Raw genomic sequence first — 27,464 nt, 5'->3', positions numbered from 1 at the left:
GTAAGAGACCTAAATCTTGGAAAGATTCCAAAAGGAAGTTGCCACATTGCTCCTTGGGTGAGGTCAGAATCTTGGAAAAGGAGGCTTTCCTTCCAGCAGAAAAGGGTGCAAAGGCACTTCCTGGTGGGCGAGTTCTTGGAGGAGATGTGCAGCTCCACACTCAAAGCCAGGGCTGTCTGAGAACAAGAATGGCAGCGGGGCGTGGAACTGATTTGGCTGCAGAAGCTGTACTAGTGGTCTTTGTTCTGAAATATTTTTTCTGATACATGAATGATTTTGTGTTTATTCTAGAAAATTAAGAAATATAAAGAAATGAAAGTTTCCCATAATTTCATCATCCACAAAGAAGTTTCCTTTGAAAGTTTTGGAGTTTGTTTGCTGTGCTAGGTGCTTGTTATACACACACACATTTGTAATTGAGATCTCATGATACAAGCGTTTTGATATCCTGCCCTTTTCACTTAATGTTATTTTATGAGAGCACCGTTTTATTTTGTTTGGAGTTTTTTGGTGGGGGGAGGTAATTAGGTTTATTTATTTATGTATGTATTTAATGGAGGTGCTGGGGATTGAACCCAGGACTTCGTGCATGCTAAGCATGTATTCTAACCACTGAACTATACCCACCCACCCCACCTCCCAACACCTTTTTTAAAACTCATTCTTAGTAGCCTCACATACCATTTTCCTATTGTTGGCATTTAGGTTGCATCCAGTGTTTGCCAAGTTCTAAACATAATGATTAAATACGACATATGTCCTTGTGTGTACAGTCGTCCTCATCTGAGACTCCGGGAAGGTTCTACCACTCCTTGTGCCTATTCCCTGGACCCTTCCCTGTCTGAGGCCACTGAATCTTGTCTGAACAAAAATGTAAATACTCATAATAACAGCACTTGATTGTGTGCTCATTTCATGCCAGGCCCTCTGCTGAGAGTCTGACAACCCTCATCTCTGAATTCCAACAGCAGTGCTTTGAGGTAGATGCTTTTTACTTCCCAGAGGTGACCTGAGGTTTAGAGTCACCCTCACGGTCACAGGCAAGTCAGAGTGGTGCCAGGCTGCCATGCTTCACGCTGTTCTTGCTTCAAAGTGTCCCTCCTGGTCCTGTTCTTATAGATTCTGATGATGGTGGGCCTGCCCGCTGCTGGTAAAACCACGTGGGCCATCAAACATGCAGCCTCCAACCCTTCCAAGAAGTACAACATCCTGGGTACCAATGCCATCATGGATAAGATGCGGGTAAGTATGCCCCTGGTCTTTATTTACCTCCCATTCCCTGAGTACTGCTCAGCAAACAGCACTACCCACCCCTCACCACCCTCTGCCCACAGGTGATGGGCCTGCGCCGGCAGCGGAACTATGCTGGCCGCTGGGATGTCCTGATCCAGCAGGCCACCCAGTGCCTCAACCGCCTCATCCAGATCGCTGCCCGCAAGAAACGCAACTATATCCTAGATCAGGTACTTACTGGTGACCATCATGCCCCAGGAGAGGAGAGGGTACCCGAGGAATCCCCCTCTGTCCTTGTATTTTTTCCCCCATAATGCTCTTGGACTGCAGTGCTGGTCAGAGGTCAGCCACATGTGATGGTGCAGTTCCAGATGCTTAACACAGCTCTGTGAGTCCAGTCTGTGAGGGGGGTCTGGGGCAGTAATCCAGGTGTAGCTCAGGCCCTGAGCAGTGCAGAAGAACATCATCAGGTGAGAGCAATTTAGTGAAATGGAATGATACGGATTTCTGAGCTGAACAGACCTCGGCTTGAATCCCAGCTCTGCCACTTCTAGCTGCATGCCTGTGGGCAGCTAGCTGGCTTCATCCTCTGACTCTAAGCCTCCTAGTCCTTAAAATGGCAATCATAATAGTACCCAAAATGTTACTTATTAACATGGGGACAGGCACATAGAAGCTAGAGTTTGTTGTTAGTTATTCTACAGAATAGGTGTGTCTCAGCTTCTCTGAGCATGTTTTTATGACTGTCAGGTACATGTGTAAGTCATGTATTTTCTACCAAATTTCAATTAAAAGCAGGGTTCTTAACATCAGGCAATTTGGGAACCTTCAAAATTAAACACAGAATTTTGTATGCAGATGCAGGTATGTCCTTTTTTTAGCTAGAAAATTTTGAGTTAGGGGAGGAAGATTGCCCGTGGCTTTCAGCAGTCTCAAAAATATGGGTGACCCGAACATGGTTAAAAATCCCTATCTCAGAGTAATGTTTTCCTCATATTTACCACCTGTGAGATATCCTTGACATTTGTCCTGAAGGGTTTTTCAAGTGGTAAATTCTAAATTTAGGGATGTGCAAACAAGTCTCTGTTCCCCTCAGCCTTGGATTTGTGCTTTCTTAAAAACCTGTTTGGGGGAGAGTGTGGCTCAGCGGTAGAGCACATGCCTAGCGTGCATGAGGTCCTGAATTCAGTCCCCAGTACCTCCATTAAAAATAAATAGATAAGCCTAATTACCTCTCCCCAGAAAACAAAAACAAAAAAACCTGTGAGTGTGCAAATACATAAACTAAGCAGCACACCCAACGTGGCAGCCTTACTGGGTTTGCTTTCCATACATGTAACCCTGAGTACTTGGTTACCATGAGTTCAAAGGGCTTTTGAGCTGGTGATGATAGTTGGCTGACCAGAAAGGTGGTTAGAAACTTCAGGGGATCAAGGTGTTTTGCTTAGATGTGAGCAGCTTATACAAAACATTTAAACAGGAGCTTCTGGATTGGTAAACAAGTGGAGATTTGGGAAAGGTGGTGCACTCAGCATGGGAGCTCCCTGCCCCTTCCCATTTTCCTTGCCTTTTGCATCTGTTCCATCTGGCTATTCCTGCATTATATCTTTTTATAATATACCACCATTTACAGTTGAAAAATGATGCCTCAATAGCCAACATTTGAAAGGAGCACATAGTAAGAACTTACTTTTAAAAAGAAAAAGGGCTACTGGCTGGTAATAGTTCATCATGATAGACAAATTAGATGATCTCACCGAATAGTTAGGTATTGAGAGTGAAAATCTGGTTTGCTGATGAAAACTAGAAATGAAAACTGAAAGTTGGCAAAGGCTGTGCAACACCACTGGCACTCTTCTGTGACGGGGGAGATGTGAGATTTACTCTGCTTTTCAGGAAGGTAGACATGAAAAGGTGTACTTTATCCGGTGACCAGTGCTGCAAACCATGGAACTGAGCCTGAAGACTCATGTTTGTGAATAAGACGGGACATGATTCCATAATACTAAATTTTGATAAAAACAAAGTAATTGGGCTAATGTCTAGAATATAGTTACAGTGGGGGAAACGTTGAGCACAGGATAGTCCAAGAGCCATCCAGGGGTACTGCCCCAGCTCAGCCCCATAAGTAATGCATACAGACAGCTTCTTCCCCTTGGAAGACTTTGTCTTTTGTTTGTTTGTTAACCCTGGCCTCAACTTTGCCCCATTTTTCTTGTCAAGGCATTTTGGAATTTTCGCCCCAAAGGGACTCAGTGTCCTGAAAGGTCGAGCAGTGGTGTTTTAATACCCTGAGAATCCCTTTTTTGGATACCCCAGCAAGTATTCCCTGCTTGTCTTTTTCTTAGTTTGCTGGTTAAATCATCTATGAAACCCATTTCAGATACGTGGTCCAGTAAAAAAGGTTTATAGTCCAAGGAGTAGATCATCTTAACATATCTGTCTATCATTTCTCTGGAGGTCAGGCCCCCAGCACCTCAACCAGGCATAGAAAAGCTGACACTGTAAATATTCACTGTTGGCCCTCTTGGCTTGTGCTGGCTTGCTCAGGGACAGCGTCCTGGGCTGTCCCAGGTGAACTTGTGGTCTTCAGGGCTCCTGATGGAGGAGCATGCAGGTCAGGCCAAGTGCTCTAAGCCAACAGCGAGGCAAAAGAACCTAAACTCTGAAGGTGGAAGAGGACGGTTCTCTGGTTAACCACAGATGGGGGCCTGAAACTAGAGGTTATTGAGGCCTAGGAAGAGGTCTAAAGCCACTGGTTTTGACCTGTTTTGGCTTACACCCCAAAAGTGTGATCCAGAAAACCCTCGGTGGATGTGTAGAAGATTCAGACCAAGCCCCAGGCCAGATCCTGGCATTTCCCACCCCACCAGCCTTGGCAGTGAGGGCCAAGTTGATGCAGAGCTGTCTCCTGAGTTAGATGGAACTTCCCAGAGCAGAGACTGGTACTACAGGCAAAGTCCCTGCAGTCCCTGGATCTCAGACCAGAGCTGTTTTTCCCAAGTGCTCTGACCTCCCTGCATTTGGCTCTTCTGGGTCTCCTATGACATAGTTAGACCTCAGAACTGCCATCCTCGAGAGGGAAGGAGAATGTGCCTGCAGAAGCCAGGCTACCCTGAGTGAGCCAGGATTCTGCCTTTGTCTGGCCAGGACCCCAGCCCTTACCCTAGGATGTGTCTCACTGGGCACAAGCTTTCATGTGTGTTGGACCTTTTAAGTACATTCCATGATGGACCAGAGTATTCTCTTCAGATCTTCTGGGTATTAGAGCTGTGGAACACTCAAAGAGAATAAGAAAGAAGGCCATATTGCTTCAAGTGGCTCTTTGGGGTCCTCTGTTGCCCATGGAAAACCTCTGGAATGAGATGCTGGCTGGCCTTTCCCTAGCATATCAAGGTGCCTTGAGCCTGGGTGCAGAGCAGGAGCTGGCCCTGTGTGAGGCAGCAAAGTTGCCCTCCTGGAAGCTTCTGAAAAGGCCTCTGCAGGGCCACATTTGAGGGCCAAAACCACCCCTAGAGCTGAGGTCTGCAGGCTAGGCATTCTCTTAGGATTGCAACAGCCCACAGCCAGGCCAGGCAGTGATCAGAGGCAGGGCTGGATGAGACAGCATTGCTAACCTCGCCTTAACCCTCAGAATGTACAGTTGTGGTTCTGCTTTGCATCCCTGTTGGCAGGTGCCATGCCTTTGCCTGAAACAGAAACCGAGGGCTACAGTGGAGGCCCAAAAGTAAATTACCTCTTGTTGACAAGCATTGGAGAAGATGTTTCTTTCCTCCACCCTCCCCAGAGCCTCAGCCCATTCCTTTGTTGACACTGGCCAATTCTCTCCCCGCACACGTGGTTTGTTCCACTGGGTTTAGCTCACTCAGCCCAGAGTGAACTCTTGTCACCAGCTTTAAGGTTGCTCCTCTGGGATCCTGGCAGGTTTTTCCTACTGCCAGTCTGACCCTGTTGAATTGCAGACAGGGGACAAGTGAGAATGGACAGGGGACAGTGGGACTCTTACAGAACTCAGGCTGTGAGCAGCCTGCTCTGTTCCTCACTTCCCCAGACTGTCACACACCAAAACTACCCCATGTAGCTGCTCTGAGAAACCCAATTCCTATCAACTATATTTCAGTTTAAAAAATAAGATGTTGTAAAATAAATACATAAAATAAAACTAGCCCAGGCTTCCTACCCAAAAAACTCCAAAACTCAATTCCTGCCCTTTGGCCCACATCACAGGGGAATGGGAGTAGCCTGGAGGCCAGGGAACACAGACAGCCCCAGACCTCCTTAGAGTCAGCATCTTCAAGCAGGGTGGGACTGGAAGAAGCAGGAGCTACGGAGAGGGAGCCCACACAGCTGGAAAAGCTGACCTAGCTGTTGTGCTGGTCTCCTAGCAACAGCCACCAGCAGCCCCCAGTGACCACAGCAGTGTTGGGCCAGCCCAGGGGCTCTGACCTCACTGTTTGCTGTGGCAACAGCCACTGACAGCTAACTCCCTTCCTCCAGGAAAGCCAAGTATTTGCATTTCTGCTGTCGTGGCTTAGGTGCCCTTCTTCCCTTCCTGAAGCCAAGGAGTGAGGGAAAGGAGGTGCAGTCTTAAAAACTGTCACCAAGAGGATTCTCAGCACCTTAGTTCCAAAGTGTCTGAGGAGCCATCCCTTCAACTTTGAGTCTAGCCACTTCCCAGGACAGGGGCCAGCAGTTTATGAGTTCAGGCTGCTCTGCCCCCATTCCTCCCATTATGAAGCTGCAGGGACTAGCCCCCTTGGCAGTGTTGCTTTTCTTCTTTGTCCCCTCATCAGTACATTGACAGGACAGGTCTGCCCCCAGAGAAAACCTCCAGGAGGTGTTTATCCATGTCCTCAGGATTCAAAGGAATCAAAATAGGATCACATCTTATGGGCAAGCAAAGAGTGGGATGGGTTGTCCACAGAATGGCTGGGGCCACATCCACCCACTCTGGCTTTTGTGCCAGGAAAAAAAAACTCATTTTCTAGCTGGAGGTAGCCAAATTCTATCTTCCTATGGCCAGATGCCACTTGCTATGGTTTTAGGAATGGAGTCTAAGAAGATCAGGGGGGAGAGGGCTTAACTTTTCCTTTGTAACCTGATGTGCTTTTTAACCACTTGTGGCTCAAGACCTCTCCTTGGGCCAGTGCTCTAGGCACAGATTACAGCATGTGTATGCCCACCGCACACCCTCATTGCCCCCTGCCCCCTTAACAAAGTTGGGACATTTTCCCTGGGGAACAGGGAAGAGCATCTTCGCCTGCTGTGTGTGTCAGGGCCTCTAGGTCTGGTTGGTATAGAGAATAGCTACACCCTCAGCCCAGATCTCCCAGCAGGCTGCACTGGGGTCCCTGGCCTCTGGCCGACCCACAGTCCAGCTTCCTGTTCCTTGTGTCTTGGAAGACGCTCTCTTGTGCCTCATCTTTTCCTCAAATGTAACTTTCCTTGGTCCTTTCCATTGGGAAGCCTTTCCTAAGACAGTGTCAGTTCTGTTGGCTATATTTTCAGACTTCTTTCCCGCCAGATTTTTTGTTTTCTTTTAAACGGAGGTACTGGGGATTGAACCCACCTTATGCATGCTAAGCACGCATTCTACCACTGAGCCATACGTTCTCCCCTTAAAATGGAACATGTAGTCTTTTGGGGGGTGGGGGAAGGGAGAGGTATTAGGTTTATTTATTTATTTATTCCTTGTTGGAGGTACTGGGAGGTACCCAGGACGTCGTGCATGCTAAGCAGGCACTCTACTACTGAGCTGTACCCTCCCCCCACCAGACATTTTTACATCTCCAGGTCCTCACCAGAGCCAGGAGGAAGGTGATATGATCCCTGCCTCTCAGATGGAAAAATCTGAGACTTAGACAAGTAGTAGCAATGCCCAGCCATTTGGAATCCCTTGTCCTGTGACTGTCAGCAGCCGCTTTCCCAAGTCAGTTCATTTTGTGAGGGTGGACTCAAGAATCTTAAAAGTGAAGAAGAGCAGTTTCCTGAGCTTCCCTGCTTAGGAGAACTAGTATCCTTTTCTCAGTCCCTGTCCTACATAACATCCCACAGAGGAAAAAAACCAACTGATACCATTTCTTGCCTCTTCTGTTACCTACTCCTAGACAAATGTTTATGGGTCAGCCCAGAGACGAAAAATGAGACCATTTGAAGGCTTCCAGCGCAAAGCTATTGTAATTTGTCCCACTGATGAGGACCTAAAAGACCGAACAATAAAGCGAACTGATGAAGAAGGAAAGGATGTCCCAGATCACGCGGTCTTAGAAATGAAAGGTAGGAGATGAATGATTCCCAGAGGGACATCGCAACAGGGTCCTTAAGGGAAAAGGTACCTTACACTGTTTTCCCTCTCCAGCCCCTTAATTTTTTTGATCTTGTTCTTTCTTTCTTTGCTTCTGCTTTGTCCCTTCCGAACTGTCTTGTACAGCTGTAAATGGAAAAGCTTCCTGAATCTCTTCTGTGGCAGGATTTTCAGACTAGATGGGCCTAGGGCCAGGGGAGGGAGATGTGTGGGAGCACGTGCTGAGAGACGGGCACAGGCATCTGCCTCTGGCACCCACTGGGTGGGCTGACTGAGGAAACCTCAGTTTGCGCCTCGGTTAAAACAAGAATGGTGACTGAACCCGTCTGGCCTGCTCCCTGCATTATAAAACATTGGTTTGGTGGGGCTTAGCCACCTCTTCAGGAAAGGGAGAAGAGGGTCTTTGTAAGCCCCTGACCATTGTCAAAGAGGCTGAGCTTGGGACCCTGTCTTGCTGCTGTTGCTCATGTGGCAGTCCCCTCCTTCCTTCTGGCAGGGCAGTGTCCTGGGGGTAAAGGAGACCAGACCTCAGAAGGTACTGACCGCCTCTCCTTTTTCCCTCTGGGGCCCTCTCTGCCTCCTAGCCAACTTCACATTGCCAGATGTTGGGGACTTTCTGGACGAGGTGCTGTTCATTGAGCTGCAGCGGGAGGAAGCAGACAAGCTGGTGAGGCAGTACAATGAAGAAGGCCGCAAGGCTGGTCCACCCCCTGAAAAGCGCTTTGACAACCGAGGCGGTGGTGGCTTCCGGGGCCGTGGGGGTGGCGGCGGTTTCCAGCGATATGACAACCGAGGTCCCCCCGGAGGCAACAGAGGAGGCTTCCAAAACCGAGGAGGAGGCAGCGGTGGAGGAGGCAACTACCGAGGAGGTGAGACATCTCACACTGAGCTCTCCCTACTTTCGGTTCCCAGGTGAGGGTTGGGCTTTGTGACTCCTTCCTCAGTCAGCAGATGGAAGTTTCCCTGGCACCAGCTGTTGGCTAAACTCTGGTAGAGAACTGAGACAAATTAAGAGTCTGTGACCTCAGGGAAACTGTCGCACTGTCCTGCTCCCCTGGACATTGCTCCTGAAACCCTTGCCTATGTGTATGTCACATTGCTGTCATTTTTGTGAATCTTTTTCCCCCTCATCTGACCATGAGCTCCTTGAGAAGAGGGGCCAGACTGAGTTGACTGCCAGTTCTGGGTCCCACCTCAGGACCTGGCACAAGGCAAATGTTAGAATTGGTTTTGGTTTCTGGTTTTAAAACAAATGGAGAAATAGGCTTGGAGGGGTTAATTTGCCCAAGATTCATCTAGCTGAATCCAGAGCTAGGATCAGGTGATCCAAAGCCCAAGTTCTTATTCACTAAGTTGTGCCATCTCTGAAATAAAGTGTAAGATCATGATTTAATAAGCATACCCTACTCCGTTTTAGTCTTGTGCTGGATAGTTCTGGGGACACAGCCATGACCCAGACACTTTATCACCCTTCAGTGATGGTCCAGAAGTGTTCTGGGCTGAATGGGAAAGTACTGTGAGTTCATTTATACCCGATCCAGCCTGCACGGGAGCAGGGCTCAGGAAAGGCTTCCTGACATACTGGTGTCTAAGCTAAGGTCCAGAGGCCAGTAGGAGTTGGTCAGGGGAAGGGTTCTGGGCCTAAGAAAGCTGCATAAAAGCTTAGAAGAGGCTAGCCTATTTGGCCACGCCCAAAGAGGACTGTCCCCAATGCTTAGATGTTGGGGACACAGTAGAAACCAAGAGAACTGGTCCTGGGCCGACAGTCCAGTGGGTAAGACAGACCTGTCAGCAGGCAGTGAGGACTGAGCATAATCAGGGCTTCACAAGGGGATAGTCCCAGAGCTCTAGAGAAGCCCAGAGAGGGCGCTTTACTTGTTCACTGGGACTGGGTTTTTGCTCTGTATCTGGTCATACTGGAGCCTCAGTGGTCACACAGGCAGCCCAGCTCCTGAGGGTCCCGAGTTGAGAACAACGAGGCCTCATCTGGTTTCTCCAATGCAGGTTTCAACCGCAGTGGAGGTGGTGGCTACAACCAGAACCGCTGGGGTAACAACAGCCGGGATAACAACAACTCCAACAACAGAGGCAGCTACAACCGGGCTCCCCAGCAACAGCCGCCACCACAGCAGCCACCGCCGCCACAGCCACCACCACAGCAGCCTCCACCGCCGCCCAGCTACAGCCCTGCTCGGAACCCCCCAGGGGCCAGCAGCTACAACAAGAGCAGCAACATCCCTGGCTCAAGCGCAAATACCAGCACCCCTACTGTCAGCAGCTACAGCCCTCCACAGGTGAGAGAAGGAGAGCAAGCGTGCGCAGTGCGAGGAGGTGGGGCTGGGGGAGAGGTCAACAGTGCTCCAGCCACGGGTGGCCACTCTTACCTCCAGCCCTGCCCTTTCTCCCTGCCAGTGCTTCTGACTGGAACAGACCCTTGACATTCCCAGATCCCTTCCAGACCCAGAGTAAATTGAGAACCTACATATTCTACCATCCCCCTCGGGGTGGGCTGTGAACGGTGCTTCTTCCAGCAAGTACATTTCTCTTGGCTGTGTCACTGGCCTCTGTGAATCCCCAAGAAAGCAGCCGATTGTAGTTACCCTTTGCCCAGGCTGGCCCCCTGTCTTCAGGATGTGGAGATGGGCCCTAAGGTTGGTGAGGACTTGCCCTCTGCCCTGAGAACTTCACTGCGAGCAGCTCCAGGCTGAGTTTGAGTACTCAGAGAGCCAGTGCCTGGCTCTGGTATGCACAGGCCCCTTCATCAGAGCAGTCTCCATTTACTGTGCACCTTCCACATGCCAGGCCTCGGGGCAGCTGCCAGGAGGCAGAGGTAAATTGTTCCAGTTCTGGTCTAACCAATACAGATTCAGACCCTAGCCCCACAGCGTTCTGGTTTTGTGACCTTGGACAAAACAACTTCACCTCTTTGGACCTCGTTTTCCTCATAAAGGTCTAGAGTTGTTAGTAGAACTCACTTCCAACATTTGTTGTGAGGGAAGGGTGGCATTATAGCTTCACAGGTAAGGCTCTGGTACTAGGCAGGCCTGGGAGCATGTCACGGCTCTGCCACTTTTTACCTGTGTGACTTGGGCCCAGTGATTTCACCTCTCTGAGCCTCACCTTCCTTCTCTGTAAATAAAGCCGATGGAACCTACCTCACAGAGTTGATGGGATTAGAATAGTTAAGAGTACAGCCTGGACATAGGAAGCACTTAGGAATTTGCCACAACTGTTTTTCTCAGTAGATCTTCCTGTAACAAATGCCACCATTTACTTATTGTGCCCAGTGGATTGTGCACATAAGCTTACTGAATACTTGAGGCAGTCCGAAGGAGTGGTTCTGTTGTAATTCTCATTTTACGGAAAAAAACAAAAGCTGGGATTTCAAGAGATGCCGTGTGCCTTGCTTCCCCAAGGTCTCAGAGCTGGGATTAGAGTCTAGATTATAGCCCCACATCCTCCCCTGTCCTGCCCTGTCGCAGAGCTGGCCTCCCTCCTCCTCAGCCCTCAAACAGCCTCCACCAGGGAAGTTCCTTTGTGGGCCCATTGCTTACAAAGGCCCTTCCTCCATCCCAGCTTAACTGGCTATTTCACAGAGCCCTGGTTTTTCTCCCTATTTTCCAGCCAAGTTACAGCCAGCCACCCTACAACCAGGGAGGTTACAGCCAGGGCTACACAGCCCCACCGCCTCCACCTCCGCCACCACCTGCCTACAATTATGGGAGCTACGGCGGCTACAACCCAGCCCCTTATACCCCACCGCCGCCCCCCACCGCACAGACCTACCCTCAGCCCAGCTATAACCAGTATCAACAGGTAGGTGCCAGAAGGGGTTGGGGGTGGAATGGAATGGAGAGACTTCTGGGGCCCCCTCGTTGGTGTGTATTCTCAGACTCATGTCCCTGCTCATCCCTAAGAAGATGGACAGCCTTCTGGCCTCAGGCTGGCATTCATCTGGTATAGCCATTCCATTTGAACAGCTCTGCACTGACTGCTAAGTAACTGGTATCGTAGTCCCTCTTCCCAGTGCAGCAAGAAAAGGGCATAGCAGGAACCGCAAATCCTGCTTCAGCACCATGGCCAGTGTCCATTCTTATTGGTTGATGCTAGATCACCACACCTCTTTTTGAGTATTTTGAACATATTATCTAGCAATACCTGAAAGGGCACTAGGTTGGCAAGCCAGAAGATCTGGGCTTCAGTCACTAACTGCCCACGCATGTGGCATCAGGTCAGTCACTTGTCCTCCCTCCAAAGGTGCCTTGATTTCTCTGTTAGGAGACCTATTTGCCGACTGTCATCATTATACCCATCTCTGCTCTGGGCTAGAGTAGGGTCAGAGGAGGAGCTGAATGTGGGTATGGATGTGACAACCTGGTGCTCTTGGTTTCTCTCTCCCCAGTATGCCCAGCAGTGGAACCAGTACTATCAGAACCAGGGCCAGTGGCCGCCATACTACGGGAACTACGACTACGGGAGCTACTCTGGGAACACACAAGGGGGCACAAGCACACAGTAGCCCGTGTGTCCTGGAGGCCCCTGCCGGCTTCCTCCACCAGCGCCCACCTCGGCCCCCTCGCCCACCTCCTCACCGGGTCCCGTGGTGCTGGGGGACGGGTCCTCCCAGGGCTGCCTCCCTTCTGAGGGGCTCTTCTCCCACACAGGGCCGGGCATTTTTCCTCTGGATTCAAACAGGCAACAATGACCTTTTATTTTCTGTTTGTCCCCCTACCCCCGTCCTCTTTCTCTTCCTCCCTTCCTCATTTTTGACTAAAGACCCCCTCCCTTGGTCTTACAGTGTGGCTACAGGGCTAAGGGGAGAGCCCCCTTCCTGTCCTCTTGTTCCAGTCCTGCTCCATCCCCTCAGCTTCCCAGACCCTCATGCAGTTGGTTGTAAATTCTTCCAGGAGCTGTTTTACTGTCTACTTTTCAGGATTAAAAAAAAAAAATCAAAAACTTAAAAAAAAAGTTTAAAAAAGCAAAATGCAGAGGGAGGAAGCAATGACAGATTTTTTTTGGTAATTATGCTTTTTTTTTTAATTTTTAGAATTTGTCTTTTTACTGTGGGTCGGCTGTTGATATTTCATCAGGAACCATTTCTTTGCTGAGTTCAGGTGACTGAGGAAGAGCCACACCCTCAAAACAAAACACACAAACAAAACCACAGAATCATCTTTAACCTAACTTTTTATACGATGTCTCAGTTTCCCGTAACTTTGCACACAAGCTTCTGTGTTGAGTTGAATTGTACCTGCTTTTTGTATTTGGAGAGAGTGTGACTATTGAACTTGAAACCTTTTATTCTGGGCGTCTTAGTAGTTTCTGGTGGGATAAAGTGGGTGAGAGGGAAGAAGGGAGTTGGGGGGCTCCTTCCCCTTCAAAACATGAAATTTCTCCCACTGACTCCTCTCCAGAGTCTCCCAGGTGCCAGACTTAAAGGTTTTTCCTACAGTGATCCTATGATTATTTTTACTTCCCCTTGATCCATATGTTTTAACAGGATTTTAACAAACTGCACTTACTAAGAAATGTGTTTGCCCTGTTTTGTTTTGTTTTTGGTTTGTTTTCAATAAATGACATGGCACCTCCTAGCAGGAAGAAAGCAAGGTTTCAACCCTAAAGTGTTACTGCAGTTGGCCTTTCATTGGGTTGGGGGCCTTTTCAAGGGGACATTATTTACTCATTCATTAAACACTTATCGTGGGATTTGTGTGCCTGTCCCCGTTTTTCGTACTGAGGATGCCCCCTTAAACTTGGGGCCCTCAGTTTTAAATCCACTAGTTCATTTTTAAAGTGGTTCCTGGTCTCAGCCCTTTCCATTCTACCCATAATCCCAAATCCCTACCGGAATTTGTGAGTAGATAGGATGGAACAGGTCCCTAGGCAGAGAGCGAGCCAGTGCTTGGAAACTAGGGCTAGACTGTTCGGGGTCATCAGTGAGTGTGACTGCCCATCCATGTTAGGCCTAGCATATGTGCTGGACTTAGGATGTTTACTGTCTTGTGTTCCTGGATCCAGGCTAGTGGGGATTCCAGGAGCTTCTTTATCCAGCCAATAAGTGTTAGGTACTTGCTCTGTTCTTTACTCTGGACAGTGCTGAGGACACAGCATGACCAGGGTGGTCCTGGACCCTGCCCTCATGGGGCTCCCAGTCCAGAGGTAACAGGGACCTGTCATGGAAGGGTGACAACACCAGGGTCAGCTGTGAGGGTGAGGGCTTCCTGGAGAAGGGGAAATTTCTTAAAATAGGAATAAGCTAGAGTAAAAGATTCTCAGCACCCCACAGCCTATCCTCCTCCAGCAACTTGAGTCATTTCTTCATCCCCTCTGGGCACACTGTGCTCCTCACCCCAATGCTGTAGCACATGAATGGCCAGTTCAGCCTCATCTCTTCCCTCAGGAACTATCACAGAGCTTTGTGAAGGGGACACAGGCTACAAAAAGGGAGGAAGAGGTTGACTTTTTAAGGTCAGGTGTGAGGTATATGAACATGAGATGGAGCCAAGGTTGGTAGCTATGGGATAAAAGGGAGGCTAGGGTGGCCTTTCCTGTTCAGGGAGGGCCTCGGATCTTGTAGTCAGCAAGTCCCCTTCCCTGTAGATCCATGTGCTGGGCAACAGTGCCCTCTGCTGGCCCTTCCTGGCAATGTCTAAGGGTAGTTAGTCCCCACCTTTTCTCTGGATCCTTCATCATGGGGAGTTATTCCTCTGCTTTTGGCCACCAGTGTCTATTTTACTGCATCAACCTCCTCACAGATCTCCCTTACCTCCAGTGCCTTACTCTACCAACTCCCCACAGGATAAGGGAGCTCAAGCTACTTAATATGGCTAATGAGGCCCACATGCCTGGCCCCTGGTGACCTCACTGGCATTTTCTCTTTCAAATTTCAGATCAGTGGTTTGTTCGGGGGGGGGGGGGGGTCACAAATCCCTTTTAAAATCTAAATACCATGAACTACCTTGTAAATGCATGTGTTCACAGTATTTTGCATAGATTCTTGAGATTCTCAAATCCTTGCAGTCCAATCTTGGCCTTCAAGTGAGAACTCCTTTCCTATTCCCTGACCATACTGAAGTCCTTGCAACAAACAGAACTATCCATGCCTGTCTACCCTCCCACCTGAGACCCTTTCTCTACCTCCCTTCCTCTTATCCTGATTCTCACTCATCCTTCAGGTCTCAGTTTAGGTGTCCTCCCAGAAAGGAGCCTTCCCTGACCCTCCAGGATTAGGTGGGCAGCTCCCTTAGCCCCGTAGGTCCATCAGAGCCCTAGCCATTCAGGGTGGTCACTGGTAACACTTGAATGTGAGTTCCTACCCATCACCTAGGGCAACTCCGGACCAGGGTCTCCCCTCCACATCTGCAGATTCTCTAGATCCTGGAAACACAAAGTAGGAAATTCACTCTCTGGTCTCACCACCTATCAGGCTAACCAGGGACTGGGTGTGATGACAAAAGCAAGAGACACGGCATAGTGAATACTCTTTGAAGAAATAAGAGGATAGAATGGGGTACAAGCTAGACAAGCCCTCAGACGCCCTGAAGGTGGTCATTCAAACCATTCATCCCCAAATTAAGCACGTGGGCCTCTGGAATCACAGCAGTGCACAGGTTGAACAACGATTCAGATCCCTCCGGATATTGCAGTTTCTTAGTGGTTCGGGTTGGGGGCGGGCGTTAGAGCCGATCTGACCCTGACACACTTTTCCTTCCTGGTCGTGTAAGGGCGGGACCGGACAGAGGCACGCATGCTCATAGGAAGGTCCGTCTTCGTCCCGGAACTTTGGTTCCAGGCGCGGCGGGGCACCGGTGACCCCCGGGAATGCGCTTGGCCGGAAGTGGCCGCTGACGACCTGGGGCCAGGGTTGGCGTGAGGATCCTGCTGTGGCGGTTAACAGGTCGTAGAGAATCAGAATGGAGGCCATGGCGACCGCGGCAGGGGCGAGGGAGCCCGGTGAAGGTGAGGTCCTGGCCACGCGGAGGCAGCGGGAGGGTGGGGTTACGGTGTCACTGAGAAATGATTCCCCGTGAAGGCGAAGGAGGACTCTTTAAAAGGGAACACCCGCCCTAGACCTTTCACCACTGTCGATTAAGCCCTCTTGTTTCGTTCTGACCTCCTTTACCTCATTCCCTCCGTCGAAATTAACCTCTTCCAAGTTCCAGGCTAACCCAATTCCTAACCAAGCTAACTCTCAGGGTAGCATAGACCTCTCCTTCCCTCAGGCTAACTCTCGCGTTGTCCCAGGAAACCCTGCTTCTCAAGCTACCTCCGTCCTTATATCAAACTGACCCTTCCCTTGCATCCTCCTCCTGTCCCATGCAAACTCTACTCAGCCCAGACTAACGGCTCCCACATTTAATTCTAATTCCTCCTTCCCCAAAGGCCAGAGTCCCATCTGCCGCCTCAGGGCCCTTAATCCATTTCTGTGCTCCCCCAACTCTATCGCATTTTCAATGTCTTTATTTCTCCTGATGCCTCCCCATCAGTACCTAAAATGCTTTTGTTTTGCTAACCTTAAAATTCTATCCCATGTGGGATGAGGTGCGGTTGGGAGGTTGGTTGAAATATCACTGGCCAAGAATTAGTAATTGTTGAAGCTGGATGATGGGCATATTGGGGGTGGGGGTCATCATTGTACTCTCTACTTTCTTGCATGTTTGAAATTTTCCATAATTAAAAAAAAAAAGTTTTAACCTAAAAAAAATATATCCCTTGATCCCATACTGCCTTCCAGATAACATCTATCTTCTCCAAAGAGTCACCCACACTTCCTTGTATTTCCTCACCTCCCACCCACTGCAGTCTGGCTTTTACCTTCAGAAACTGCACCTGTTAGGGTCCCCAGTGACCTCCCGTGTAGTTAAACCGAGTTGCCCCATTTGTTTTTTTACTTACTAGACTGTGGGGCCAGCTGGTGTTCTTCAAAGTTAAACGACCCCCATAGACTACTTGGAGAATTCAGTGCCATTGACACCTGTCCTTCTCGAAAGTTTTCCTTTGGTTTCTGTGACACTACTGTTTCTAATTTCCTTCTTATCTCTCAGGCTCCTTCTCAGCCAGTATTAGTTTGCTGGAGCTGCTGTAACAAATTACCACAAACCGGGTGGCTTGAAACAACAGAAATTTATTCTCTCACATTTCTGGAGGCCAGAAGTCTGAAATCAGTATTACTGGATTGAAATCAAGGTGTCAGCAGAGACACAGAGGGCTCCCTCAGAGGCACTAAGGGAGAACCTGTTCCTCGCATCTTCCAGCTTCTTGTGGCTCTTGGCATTCCTTGGTTTGTAGCCACCTCACCCCAGTTTCTGCTCCTGTCTGTCTTCACCTTGCCTTCTCTGCATATGTTCACGCTCCCTCTTATAGGACACTTGCAATGGCATTTAGGGCCCACCTGGATAATCCAAGATAATCTCCCTATGTCAAGATCCATAACTTAATCACATCTGCAAAGATATATATATTTTGGGGGGACCATATAAGGTAACAGTAACAGGTTCCAGGAATTAAGATGTGGCTATCTTTCGGGGGCCATCTTTTAGCCTCTCACAGCCTCCTCCACAAGCATGTCTTCTCCCCATCTATGCAGGGCTCTTTCCTAGCCCCTCTTCTCTTCTCATCCCTCACACACTACCCCCTGCCTATCTTCACTTATTTCCTGCTTGCTGCAGCCTTGCTCCCATTCCCACCACTTTTGAGAAGCAGATCTCACCAAGGTTTGCCCAGCACTCTGCTTTCCTGTCACCACTGCGTGTATTGTCTTTGACCTTGCCTGTCTTCCCCTATCAGACGGAGTGCGCCCTGGGAGTGGACTGGATCCCTCCATGGGTCCTCAGCATTGCCCAGCTCAGGGCCCAACATAGATTTAGAGTTGCTGAAGAGTGGTTGAATGAATGTGTAAATGAGTAGGAGATAATGAATGAATGAATGAATGAGTGAGTGAACAAGTTAATGAGTATGTTAATGATTTCATGAACAAGTGGAAAGGCAAAATTGAGTGAATTAGTGAATGAAGTGGTAAAGGATCAAGTAAACACCAACACACTCCTGTCTTAGGACCATTGCTTTGGCTTTTCCCTCTTCCAGTTTGCCCCAGAAATCTCATGGCTCAGTCCCTCACCACTTCAGGTCTCTACTGAAATGTCACTTTTGTGTAATCTCTTTAAAAATCACATAAATAATAAAATAAAATACTTAGGAATAAACCTGAGCAAGGAGATGAAAGACTTACATGCTGAGAACTATAAAACATCAATAAAGGAAATTGAAGATGATTCAAAGAAATGGAAAGATATCCCATGCTCTTAGATTGGAAGAATTAATATTATTAAAATGGCCATACTTGGGAGGAGGGTATAGCTCAGTGGTAGAGTGCATGCTTAGCATGCATGAGTCCTGGGTTCAATCGCCAGTACCTCCATCGAAAAACCAAATAAATAAATAAACTTAATTACCATCCCCCCTGCAAAAAAATAAAAGAAAAAATAGCCATACTACCCAAAGCAATCTACAAATTTTATGCAATCCCTATCAAATTACCCATGACAGATTTCACAGAGCTAGAAAAAAAAAATCCTAAAATGTATATGGAACCATAAAAGACCCAGAATTGCCAAAGCAATCTTGAGGAAAGAGAACAAAGCTGGAGGCATAACCCTCCCAGACTTCAGACACTACTACAAAGCTACAGTAATCAAAACAGCATGGTATTGGCACTAAAACATGTATGGATCAATGAAACTGAATAGAGAGCTCAGAAATAAACCCACACACCTATGGTCAGTTAATCTTTGACAAAGGAGGCAAGAATATACAATGGAGAAAAGACCATCTCTTTCAGCAAGTAGTGTTGGGAAAGCTGGACAGCCACATGTAAATCAATGAAGTTAGAACACCCTCACACCATACAGAAAAATTCAAAATGGCTTAAAGACTTAAATATAAGACATGGTACCATAAACCTCCTAGAGGAGAACATGGGCATAAATCGTACCAATGACATAAATCTGACATAAATCATACCAATGTTTTCTTAGGTCAGTCTTCCAAGACTATAGAAGCAAAAGCAAAAATAAACAAAAGGAACCTGATCAAACTTTAAGCTTCTGCATAGCAAAGGAAACCATAAACAAAATGAAAAGACAACCTAAGGACTGGGAGAAAATATTTGCTAGCCATGTGACTGGCAAGAGCTTAATTTCCAGAATATACAAATAGCTCATACAACTCAGTAACAAAAAAACAAACAACCCAATCAAAAAGTGGGCAGAAGGCATAAGTAGACATTTCTCCAAATAAGACAGGCAGATGGCCAACAGGCACATGAAAAGATGCTCAGCATCACTAATTATTAGAGAAATGGAAATCAAAACTACAATGAGGTATCACCGCACACTGGTCAGAATGGCCATCATTAAAAAGTCTACAAATAGCAAATGCTGGAGAGGGTGAGGAGAAAAGGGAACCAACCCTTCTACACTGTTGGTGGGAATGTAAATTGGTGCAGCCACTATGGAAAACAGTATGGAGTTTTTTCCTTAAAAAACTAAAAATAGAGTTGCCATATGATCCAGCAATCCCACTCCTGTGTGTATATTCCAGAGAAAACTATAATTTGAAAAGATTCATGCACCCCAATGTTCATAGCAACACTGTTTACAATAGCCAAGACATGGAAGCAATCTAAATGTCTATAAACAGATGACTGGGTAAAGAAGATGTGATTGGTCTGTCTGTCTGTCTGTCTATCTGTCTATCTATCTATCTGTCTATCTATCTATCTATCTATCTATCTATCTATCTATCTATCTATATCTCTCTCTCAGCCATAAAAAAAGAATGAAATACTGCCATGCAGCAACGTGGATGGACCTAGAGATTATCATACTAAGTGAAAAAAGTCAGAAAGAGAATGACAAATACCATGTGATATCACTTATATGTGGAATCTAAAATATGACACAAATGAACTTATTTACAAAATAGAAACAGACTCAGACATAGCTTATGGTTACCAAAGGGGAAAAGGTGGGGGAGGGATAAATTAGGAGTTACAAACTACCAAATATAAAATAAACAATGAGGTCCAACTGTATAACACGTGGGGCTATCTCTAATATCCTGTAATAAATCATAATGGAAAAGAATACATATATATATGTATACCTGAATCACTGCTCTGCACCAGGAACATACACATTATAAATCAACTATACGTAAGTTTAAAAAAAATCACTTTTTTGGCAAGTTTCATTTAAAATTGTAGCCTCACCCCCATTCCCTCCTCCTTCCTTCTTTATTTTCCTACACAGCTCTTGAAACTACTTAACATTATACGTTTCCTAATACACTGTATGTTTTCACTCACTATGTTTTTAATTGTATGTGTTCCCCCACTAAACTGTCAACTTCTTGCTAACTGGTGTCTTCAGGGCCTAGAATGGTGTCCAGAATATAGTAAGTGCTCAATAAATGTGCAGTGAGGGAGGGAGCGCCCAGTCCCTTCCACCCACTCCTCCTTCTCCTGCTCCCATCCCTGGACTGACTGATCTTCCCTCTCGCGGCAGGCTGTGAGGAGCCCAGTCCTGGGCACTGGGGGGAGCTGAGCTGCAGGCCGGTCGCATCCAGACCCCAGGACAAGGTGGAAGCAGTAGAGGGAGCACCCAGGGCCCCGGATGGTGAAGACGCCCCGGAGGCCAAGAACGCGGCGGTGAGCGCCATGCTGCGCGCTGTGGCTGCCAGCCGCCTGCCCGTGTGCAGCCAGCAGCAGGGCGAGCCCGACCTGACCGAGCGCGAGAAGGTGGCCATCCTGGGCCAGCTGTACCACGAGAAGCCGCTCGTGTTCCTGGAGCGCTTCCGCACGGGCCTCCGCGAGGAGCACCTACCTTGCTTTGGGCACTTGCGTGGTGACCACCGCGCGGACTTCTACTGTGCCGAGGTGGCCCGGCAAGGCACTGCCCGACCTCGCGCCCTGCGCACCCGCCTGCGTAACCGGCGCTACGCCGCCCTGCGGGAACTCATCCAAGGTGCAGGGGCGACCGGGCCGGGTGGCAGGGGAGACTGTGGCAGAGGAAGTGAGAGAGGAGAATGCAGAGCAGAAGCGCAGATGGAAATCCTAGGAGAGACAGATAGAAATGTGAGGTAAACTAGGAAGAGACGAGCAGGGACCCAGGGGAAGAGAATGCGACCAACAGTGAGAAGGCTTAGCATTTAGGAGAGGACAGAAGTGCCGTTTGGGACCAGCGGGCGGAGGACACCGTATCCAGCACTGTGATAACTGGTTACCCCTCAGGAAAACTAGATCCCTCCCTGCCCCATGCACAGAGGCATTGACAGAAACCTGGGGGACTATGTTCATGACCCTGGGGAGACAGAGTTCTCTTGAACAGGACACCCACGTGAAAAGCATGAAGGAAAACATCGGTGATGTTTCTTACAGCATGTTGTACTTATAAGCAGCTTTGTGATCAAAGACACCAGAACTAAAGATAAAAAGACGAGAGCAAATGTAGGAGAGTGGGTTAAGGTTCTGGTTAGGGAGAAGGCGCAGCTGTGGAGAGAGGGATCTGGAAAGAGTGGGACACAGCGGCAGATGTCGGGCAGAGATGAAGATGGGGGCAGGGGAGTGGGAGATGAATGAAGGAAGTGGGGTTAGGTGGCAGAAACAGACTGGGGCATGGTAGGGGGCGAGGAGGGTGGGCAGAGGAGGGGTGGGAGGGACTGAGACCCAGAGAGAGAGTTAGGAAGAAGGAAGGAGAGAAACAAAATGTTTGATGGAAAACACTGGAAACAAATGAGGGTAAGAGAGAGGGCAGGACGGGGATGGTCGATGGTCACAGACTCAGGTACCACAGAGGCCCGGGTTCCTCAGCTCTGAGGGTGGGGATAATGACAGTGGGTGGGAGGGACTGAGCTACCCCTGCAGGAAGAGGCAGCTGGGGGAGGTGCGAAGGACCAGGATCTGGGGCGGTGGGGAAGCCAGTCCCACCTGAGGGGTGGCTACAGAGAGGAGCACGCTGGGGAGAGGTGTGACCTGAGCTCTGGAGGACCCTCACCTGGGCAGATGCCTTCGTGCCACCCTATCCCATGCACACACATGCCTACTCGGAGCAGATGTACACGTACATGCCCGGCAGTGCGTGTCCAGGCATGTGCACCAACAGACAGGCACATACAGTCTACCTACTGGCTCCTGCCCGTGTGCAGGACACCTGCCCATGACATCCTGCACACGGGCTCCCAGTCACAGCTCCCCATGGCTGTGTGCTCACACACACGCATACACAGGAGGATGTGTGTGTACGTGTGGCCACGCACGCTGATGGGCAGGAGCTTGTGAATGCTGCCTAGGCACAATTGTACACAGGCCGGAGACCACCAGTGCCTCAGGCCAGGGTGTACACCGGCCTCACTGCACCCACACTTGCTGAGACACAAGTCCACACGTAGATACAGGCCTAGTCACGCACGTGTGCTCAGACACGTGCATGACTGCTCGTGGTCACATGACCACAGGCATCTGTGCATGCTTCCTAACATTGCTGAATGTGCACACTGACACTCACTTGTGTTCAAGCTTCCAGTAAGCGTGGTCACACGCATGTGTGGACACAGGTCTGCTCAGGAACACTCACTCCCCCCCTCCACCAGCCCCTCACCTCGCCTGCAGACCCCTGACCCTGCGCCCACCCCGTCTCCTCCGTGCAGGGGGCGAGTACTTCAGCGATGAGCAGATGCGGTTCCGGGCCCCGCTCCTCTATGAGCAGTACATCGGGCAGTACCTGACCCAGGAGGAGCTCAGTGCTCGCGCCCCGGCCCACCAGCCGCCCAAGCCCGGCACGCCTGCCTGCCCGCTCTCCGACCTGCTGCTCCAGTCCTACCAGGAGCGGGAGCTGCAGCAGCGACTGCTCCAGCAGCAGGAGGAGGAGGAAGCCTGCTTGGAGGAGGAGGAAGAGGAGGAGGACAGCGATGAGGAAGGTGAGGGCCAGCAGCCTAGAGGCCCCAGTGTCAGGACACCCCAGCCCTGGGCCTGTGTGTCTCCACGGCACCAGGCTGGGCCCACTTGCAAGAGCAGACATCGAGTCCCTTCCCTGCTACCCCAGCTGCCCTGGCCCTGTCCATCCTCTCCAGCTTCCCTGTCCCAACTCCTCAAAAGCACCAAGCTATCCCTCACCTCCAGGCGTTGCTCATGCCGTTCCCTCCTCCAGGAATGCCTTCCTGTCACCAGCCTTCAGGTGTCAGGTCATGTTCTGCAGCCTCCGGAGCACTGTAGTGTCCTGTGTCTGGTGTGTGCTCTGGGAAGGTAGAGATGGGGCCATCTTGGTCACTGCTGTGTTCCCAGTGCCACCCAGCACCAAGGAGGCAGCTCTCTGTGGGTGTGAGTTCAATGCCCTCCTCATACACTCCCACCGTGGGTGTCTCCCTGCAGACCAGAGGCCCGGCAAAGACTCGGAGGCCTGGGTCCCCGACTCGGAAGAGAGACTGATCCTGCGGGAAGAGTTCACCAGCCGGATGCACCAGCGCTTCCTGGACGGCAAGGATGGGGACTTTGACTACAGGTGCTCCCGTGCCCTCACCCCCCGTCCAGCACCCCACAGGACATCGGCTCTGCGGTCACACAGCCTAGGGGTTTCAGATCAACCAAAGATCCGTGGGTGACCTTGTAGTAGCTTTGTCCATCTCTGAGCCTCAGTCCCCTCATCTGAAGGAGGGGAATGAGCAGGGCTGACATTCAACTCTATATTCATGAAACATTGAAACATTCCATTTGGGAAGGTGGTGGTGGCCTGGTAGGGTGCCACTACCCCAAGCTCCCTCCCTAAGTGTCCCCCAGGACCCTGGACCCCTTCATGCGGCAGGAACTAATCCCTGTCAGGGTCGCTGCCTGGCGTGGAGGGGCCTGTGGTGGGGGCCCCTGCAGTGCTGGCTGTTCATTTCTCCAGTAGATCCCCAGGGGTGAGACACCTGGGCCACCTGCTTTGGAAAAGAAGTTTGCCATCAGGGAAAAGAATGCAGGCTAGTGAAGTACCAGAGTCAAAGATAATGGTTTTGTCCACTGAGGCAGCCTCGCCTTGTGGTCCAGAACACCAGGTGTGGCAGCAGAGGGCCCTGGTTTCAAACCCCCATGACAGACAGACAGGCAGACCCTCGGGGCCTTGTCAGTAGAATGGGGGTCATGATTGCCACTGCCAGGGGCAGCACCTGGTACCAGAGCATCGCTTGGGCCTCTCTGGGATCCCCCGGCTCCAGAAGTGAGCCTGGCTGATCACTTCCAGCTGGGGTGGAACATCTCCGTGCTCCACACGAGCAGCGAGCAGAGTGTCTGGGCCGTGGGGGCCCTCAGGGAGGGCACCACTGCCCTTGTGGAGCCAGGCGCCCACAAGGAAGTAGGGCCTGGTGTGAGGAATGGGGAGTAGTGTGGACCGAAGCCTGTCCCGTCTCCTCAGGGCTGCTGCTGGGCTGCATTCAGCGCCAAAGAGGGTGTGAGGGGGCCTGGGAGGGGTTGGGCCGAGTCGGGGGTCCTCCTCATGATTTGGGAACCCTCATTCCCTGAGGTCAGAGTTTCTCAGCTTAGGACTGTGAACCCTTGGGGCTGGACAGTCCTGTGTGTGGGGACAGTCCTGTGTGCGGTGAGGTGTTGAGCAGCATCCCTGGCCTCCACCCACTGGATGCCAGTAGTAGCCCCCGCAGTTGTAACAACCACAGTATCTCCACTTATCACCAAATGTCCTCTGGGGGACAGAATCTTCCCGGTTGAGAACAACTGCCTCAGGAATGTGGGCCCACGTGTCAGCACATCTTCTAGCTTTTCAAGAGAAACTAGATATTTCCATGTAAAATCTCTACTTTGGAAAATGTTGCCTTCTGTTTGAAGTCTTGAGAGACCCAGCGTAACTCAGCTGCAAGTTAGCTCTGACTTGCGGCTGCCAGCATATGGCCTTTCTCTTCGGGGGGCCCCAGGCCCCAGCTCCTCCCAAGGGTTAGAAGTGGGGAGGCTGGGATACAGGCCGAGCCAGCCCCTGACAGCCCCCTCCCCCTGCAGCACTGTGGATGACAACCCTGACTTCGACAACCTGGACATCGTGGCCCGGGATGAGGAGGAGAGGTACTTCGACGAGGAGGAGCCTGAGGATGCGCCCAGCCCAGAGCTGGACAGGGACTGATGGCTGCCCGCCCCGCCCCCCCACCACAGCAAGGCCACTGATTACAGGCCAGCTCAGTGACTTTCTCTAGGGGACAGCAGGGCAGTCACCCCACACCACCAGCCTCGCTGAGTCTGGTCCCATCTCAGCAGCCCCCTTCCCCACTGTGCCTGGAGCTAGCTCCCTACCTTCTCCCTCAAACCCTGAGTCTCTTTCTCCTATTATCTCTCGGTCTCTTTCTCCCCCTCCTTTCTGTGTCTCTGTCCCTCTCTCTGTACCTCCCTCTTTTTCTTCTCTGCCTGTCTCTTTCTCCCCCTCTCTCTGCGCCTTGGCCTCCATCCCCATGACAGGGCCCAGGATGAACATCCTCCCCTTGACCAAGGCCAGTGGGGCCCTTTGGAGTTGGAGCTGGAGCTGGCCAGGTTGACACGAGTGCACAGCTCGGTCGAGGCTGACCCAGGGCCCTAGAGTGGGCTCTGCTTCTCCCTCCTGGTCCCCGCCTGTTTTCCTCCGCCTCTATTCTTGAATCTCAGCCTCACGCTCGGGCCTCCTTGCCTGTGTTACATTCCACCTCTCCTTCAGCCTCACAGGCTCGGCCTCTGTGCTGCGTCTGTCCCTCTCTCTGCCTTGCAGCCTTTATCTCTGGGTTTCAGTGTTCCCCACAGGCCCTGGCTGCCCCCCATCCTGGCAGCTGTGGGATTACTGCTGAGCAATCCAGCCTCACTGTGGGCAGTGGGGAGACCCTGAGGGTGGCCACCAGCTCTCACCTCTCCCTGAGGACCCAGGTTTGGGAGATGTGGGCAGGGGTAACCCTGGGGATTATGGACCTACTAGCTTGGGTGCAGGGGGAGGAGGTGGTACAGGGAGAGGGGACTCTCCCATCCCAGCCCCCCGGCCCCCCTCTGCTCAGCCACAATTTTCCCTTCCTTCACTTCCTTCACCTCCCTCTCCCTCTCCTGTTTACACTCCCCAAATACGCACAGGCTGTTATCATGGGTCCTGAGTCATCACACACACACACACACACACACTTACAGCCTGCCCCAGCGTCCCTGCCCCAAGCCGGCCACAGAGCCCGCCCCACGGAGCCCCCTGCCGCCCCAGGCTAATGGGAGCCAGATGGCCGCCTGGTGACTCAGCCACTGGCCTGTGGGAACCCAGGCGTCCTGTCTTCCCATGCCCCCACACCCAGCTCATGCTCCCCCAGTAGACATACACAGAGAAAGGGCCAGCTGCTAGGGGAGGGAGGACCTGGGGACCCCTCAGTCTGTGAGCTAGAATGGTGGCATCCTGCCATGGCCAAGCCGGAGGAACCCTCTAAACTGCCTCATCCAGCATGTGGCCCAGAATGAAGGGGAGACCCCAAGGCTTCCTGGGGCCACAGCTCTTGACCCCCAGGCCTTGGCTGTGCCCTCTGGGTCAACCAGAATTAGAGCCAGACATGAAAAGTGAGAGCTGGACAAAGGCCGAGGGACATTCAGACAGAGAGACTATTAAATAGGGAAACTTCCGGTTACTGAGCAGTTCTATCCTGTGCCAGGCCCCAGCAAAGTGCTTGGTGCACTGAATCCTCCAGACAACCCTGAGAACCAGGGCCTCGGCTCTGTTCCATAGGTGGGGCGCAAGAGGCCGGGAAAGAAGATGTTAATGTACTCAATGCCATGTGGCCATCAGAGGTGGAAACCCAGGTGTAGAATCACACAAGTCCTAGACACCACTCTGCTGGCCTGCCTGTCCACTATCAGGGCCACACAGAGCAGACCGACACACAGACTTCCTCAGATGGGAAGACTGAAGAAGAGTTAGCTGTGGAGGACGATAGCAGCAGCTGACACCTCCGGGACCCGCCCAGTGCACTGAGCACCATCCTGTACACGGACGTGGACAGAGGCATCCTGATATTTAATCAGTACTCGAATCACTGAACCATCCCAGCGGTCCCATGTGGCACGGACTATCAGTACCGCCAGTGCGTCTCCCAGGGGGCCCATGGCGGTCCAGCCAGCTAGACGCATGCGATTTGGGAAGATGAAGAGGGCGAGGTGTCCTTCAGGCGTTTGTGTCCACGCTCTCAGGTTGTGAGAGCGCTTTCATAATCCAGGTTTCAGCCCTAGGTGATGTGCACATTTTTCACCAGTCTATCATTTGATCATTAAATTTGTTTGTGATATACTTTGCCATACATAAATTTGTTACATAATTTTTTTAAGTGATGAGAGACAGCAATTGAGTCAGAATTAGGGTTAGTCAGATAGCAGAGAAGGAGCGTCTGTAGCTGAGACAGAAGTGGAGCCGAGAGACACACCCCCATCATGGCCTTGGAGCCGCTGAGACCCAGAGAGGTGCCTGTCCCTCTGCTCCCGGGCCCGGCCGGGGTTGGGGTGGGCGGAGAGGCTGAGTCAGGCAGGGGAGAGCCCCTCCGTGGGCATCCGGCCCCCACCCACCATGTCTCCTGTGTGTCCTCCCCGCCGGGCTCTGCTGGCCGCCACCCCCACCCCCCACGTCTGACACCTCTGTGTGTCCTGCCAAGGCTGAAAATGCCTGCCTGCTCTTCTTGTCCCCTCCAACGGCCTGCCCCGCTGTCGCTGTCCCTTCTCCCTGCTGCTGTCTCCTCTCCTCTGCCTCTCCCCCAACGCCTGCCCCGTCATCCCTTTCATTCTGTCTCCGCACCTCTCTGGCTGTCAGTGTTTCCCCATCACTTTTCATCTCCCCTCTCTGAGCCCCTTCTTTTTTCCCCCTCGTTTTGCCAGGGCCTCTCCCTGCTTGTCATTCCCTCCCTCTGGATCTCT

The 27,464-nt window shown here is 50.8% G+C and overlaps 2 protein-coding genes across 7 annotated transcripts in view; both read left to right on the top strand.

The window, feature by feature from the left end:
* The window catches only part of HNRNPUL1 (heterogeneous nuclear ribonucleoprotein U like 1), a 32,813-nt gene extending 19,975 nt beyond the window's left edge, over positions 1–12,838 (top strand). For all 6 annotated transcript variants that reach the window (XM_074369607.1, XM_074369605.1, XM_074369603.1 and 3 more), the window contains exons 9-15: positions 1,120–1,242; positions 1,335–1,463; positions 7,341–7,509; positions 8,122–8,406; positions 9,542–9,831; positions 11,162–11,353; positions 11,940–12,838. In XM_074369607.1, the coding sequence (XP_074225708.1) occupies positions 1,120–1,242; positions 1,335–1,463; positions 7,341–7,509; positions 8,122–8,406; positions 9,542–9,831; positions 11,162–11,353; positions 11,940–12,056 (1,305 nt within the window). In that variant the 3' untranslated portion in view covers positions 12,057–12,838. The remainder of the gene's footprint in view (positions 1–1,119; positions 1,243–1,334; positions 1,464–7,340; positions 7,510–8,121; positions 8,407–9,541; positions 9,832–11,161; positions 11,354–11,939) is intronic.
* A 1,607-nt stretch (positions 12,839–14,445) lies between these two features.
* On the top strand, positions 14,446–26,847 carry CCDC97 (coiled-coil domain containing 97). The gene is made up of 5 exons (XM_010947293.3): positions 14,446–15,496; positions 20,101–20,559; positions 22,241–22,510; positions 22,962–23,091; positions 24,576–26,847. Exons 1-5 carry the CDS (start codon positions 15,451–15,453, stop codon positions 24,694–24,696), a joined length of 1,026 nt encoding a protein of 341 aa, XP_010945595.3. The 5' UTR covers positions 14,446–15,450; the 3' UTR covers positions 24,697–26,847.
* Positions 26,848–27,464: the final 617 nt, after the last annotated feature.

The sequence above is a fragment of the Camelus bactrianus genome, chromosome 9 (assembly GCF_048773025.1).
Source record: "Camelus bactrianus isolate YW-2024 breed Bactrian camel chromosome 9, ASM4877302v1, whole genome shotgun sequence".
NCBI classification, from domain to species: Eukaryota; Metazoa; Chordata; class Mammalia; order Artiodactyla; family Camelidae; genus Camelus; species Camelus bactrianus.
The sequence above is the reverse complement of the archived record's forward strand: the minus strand, read 5'-3'. Positions and strand labels throughout refer to the sequence as shown.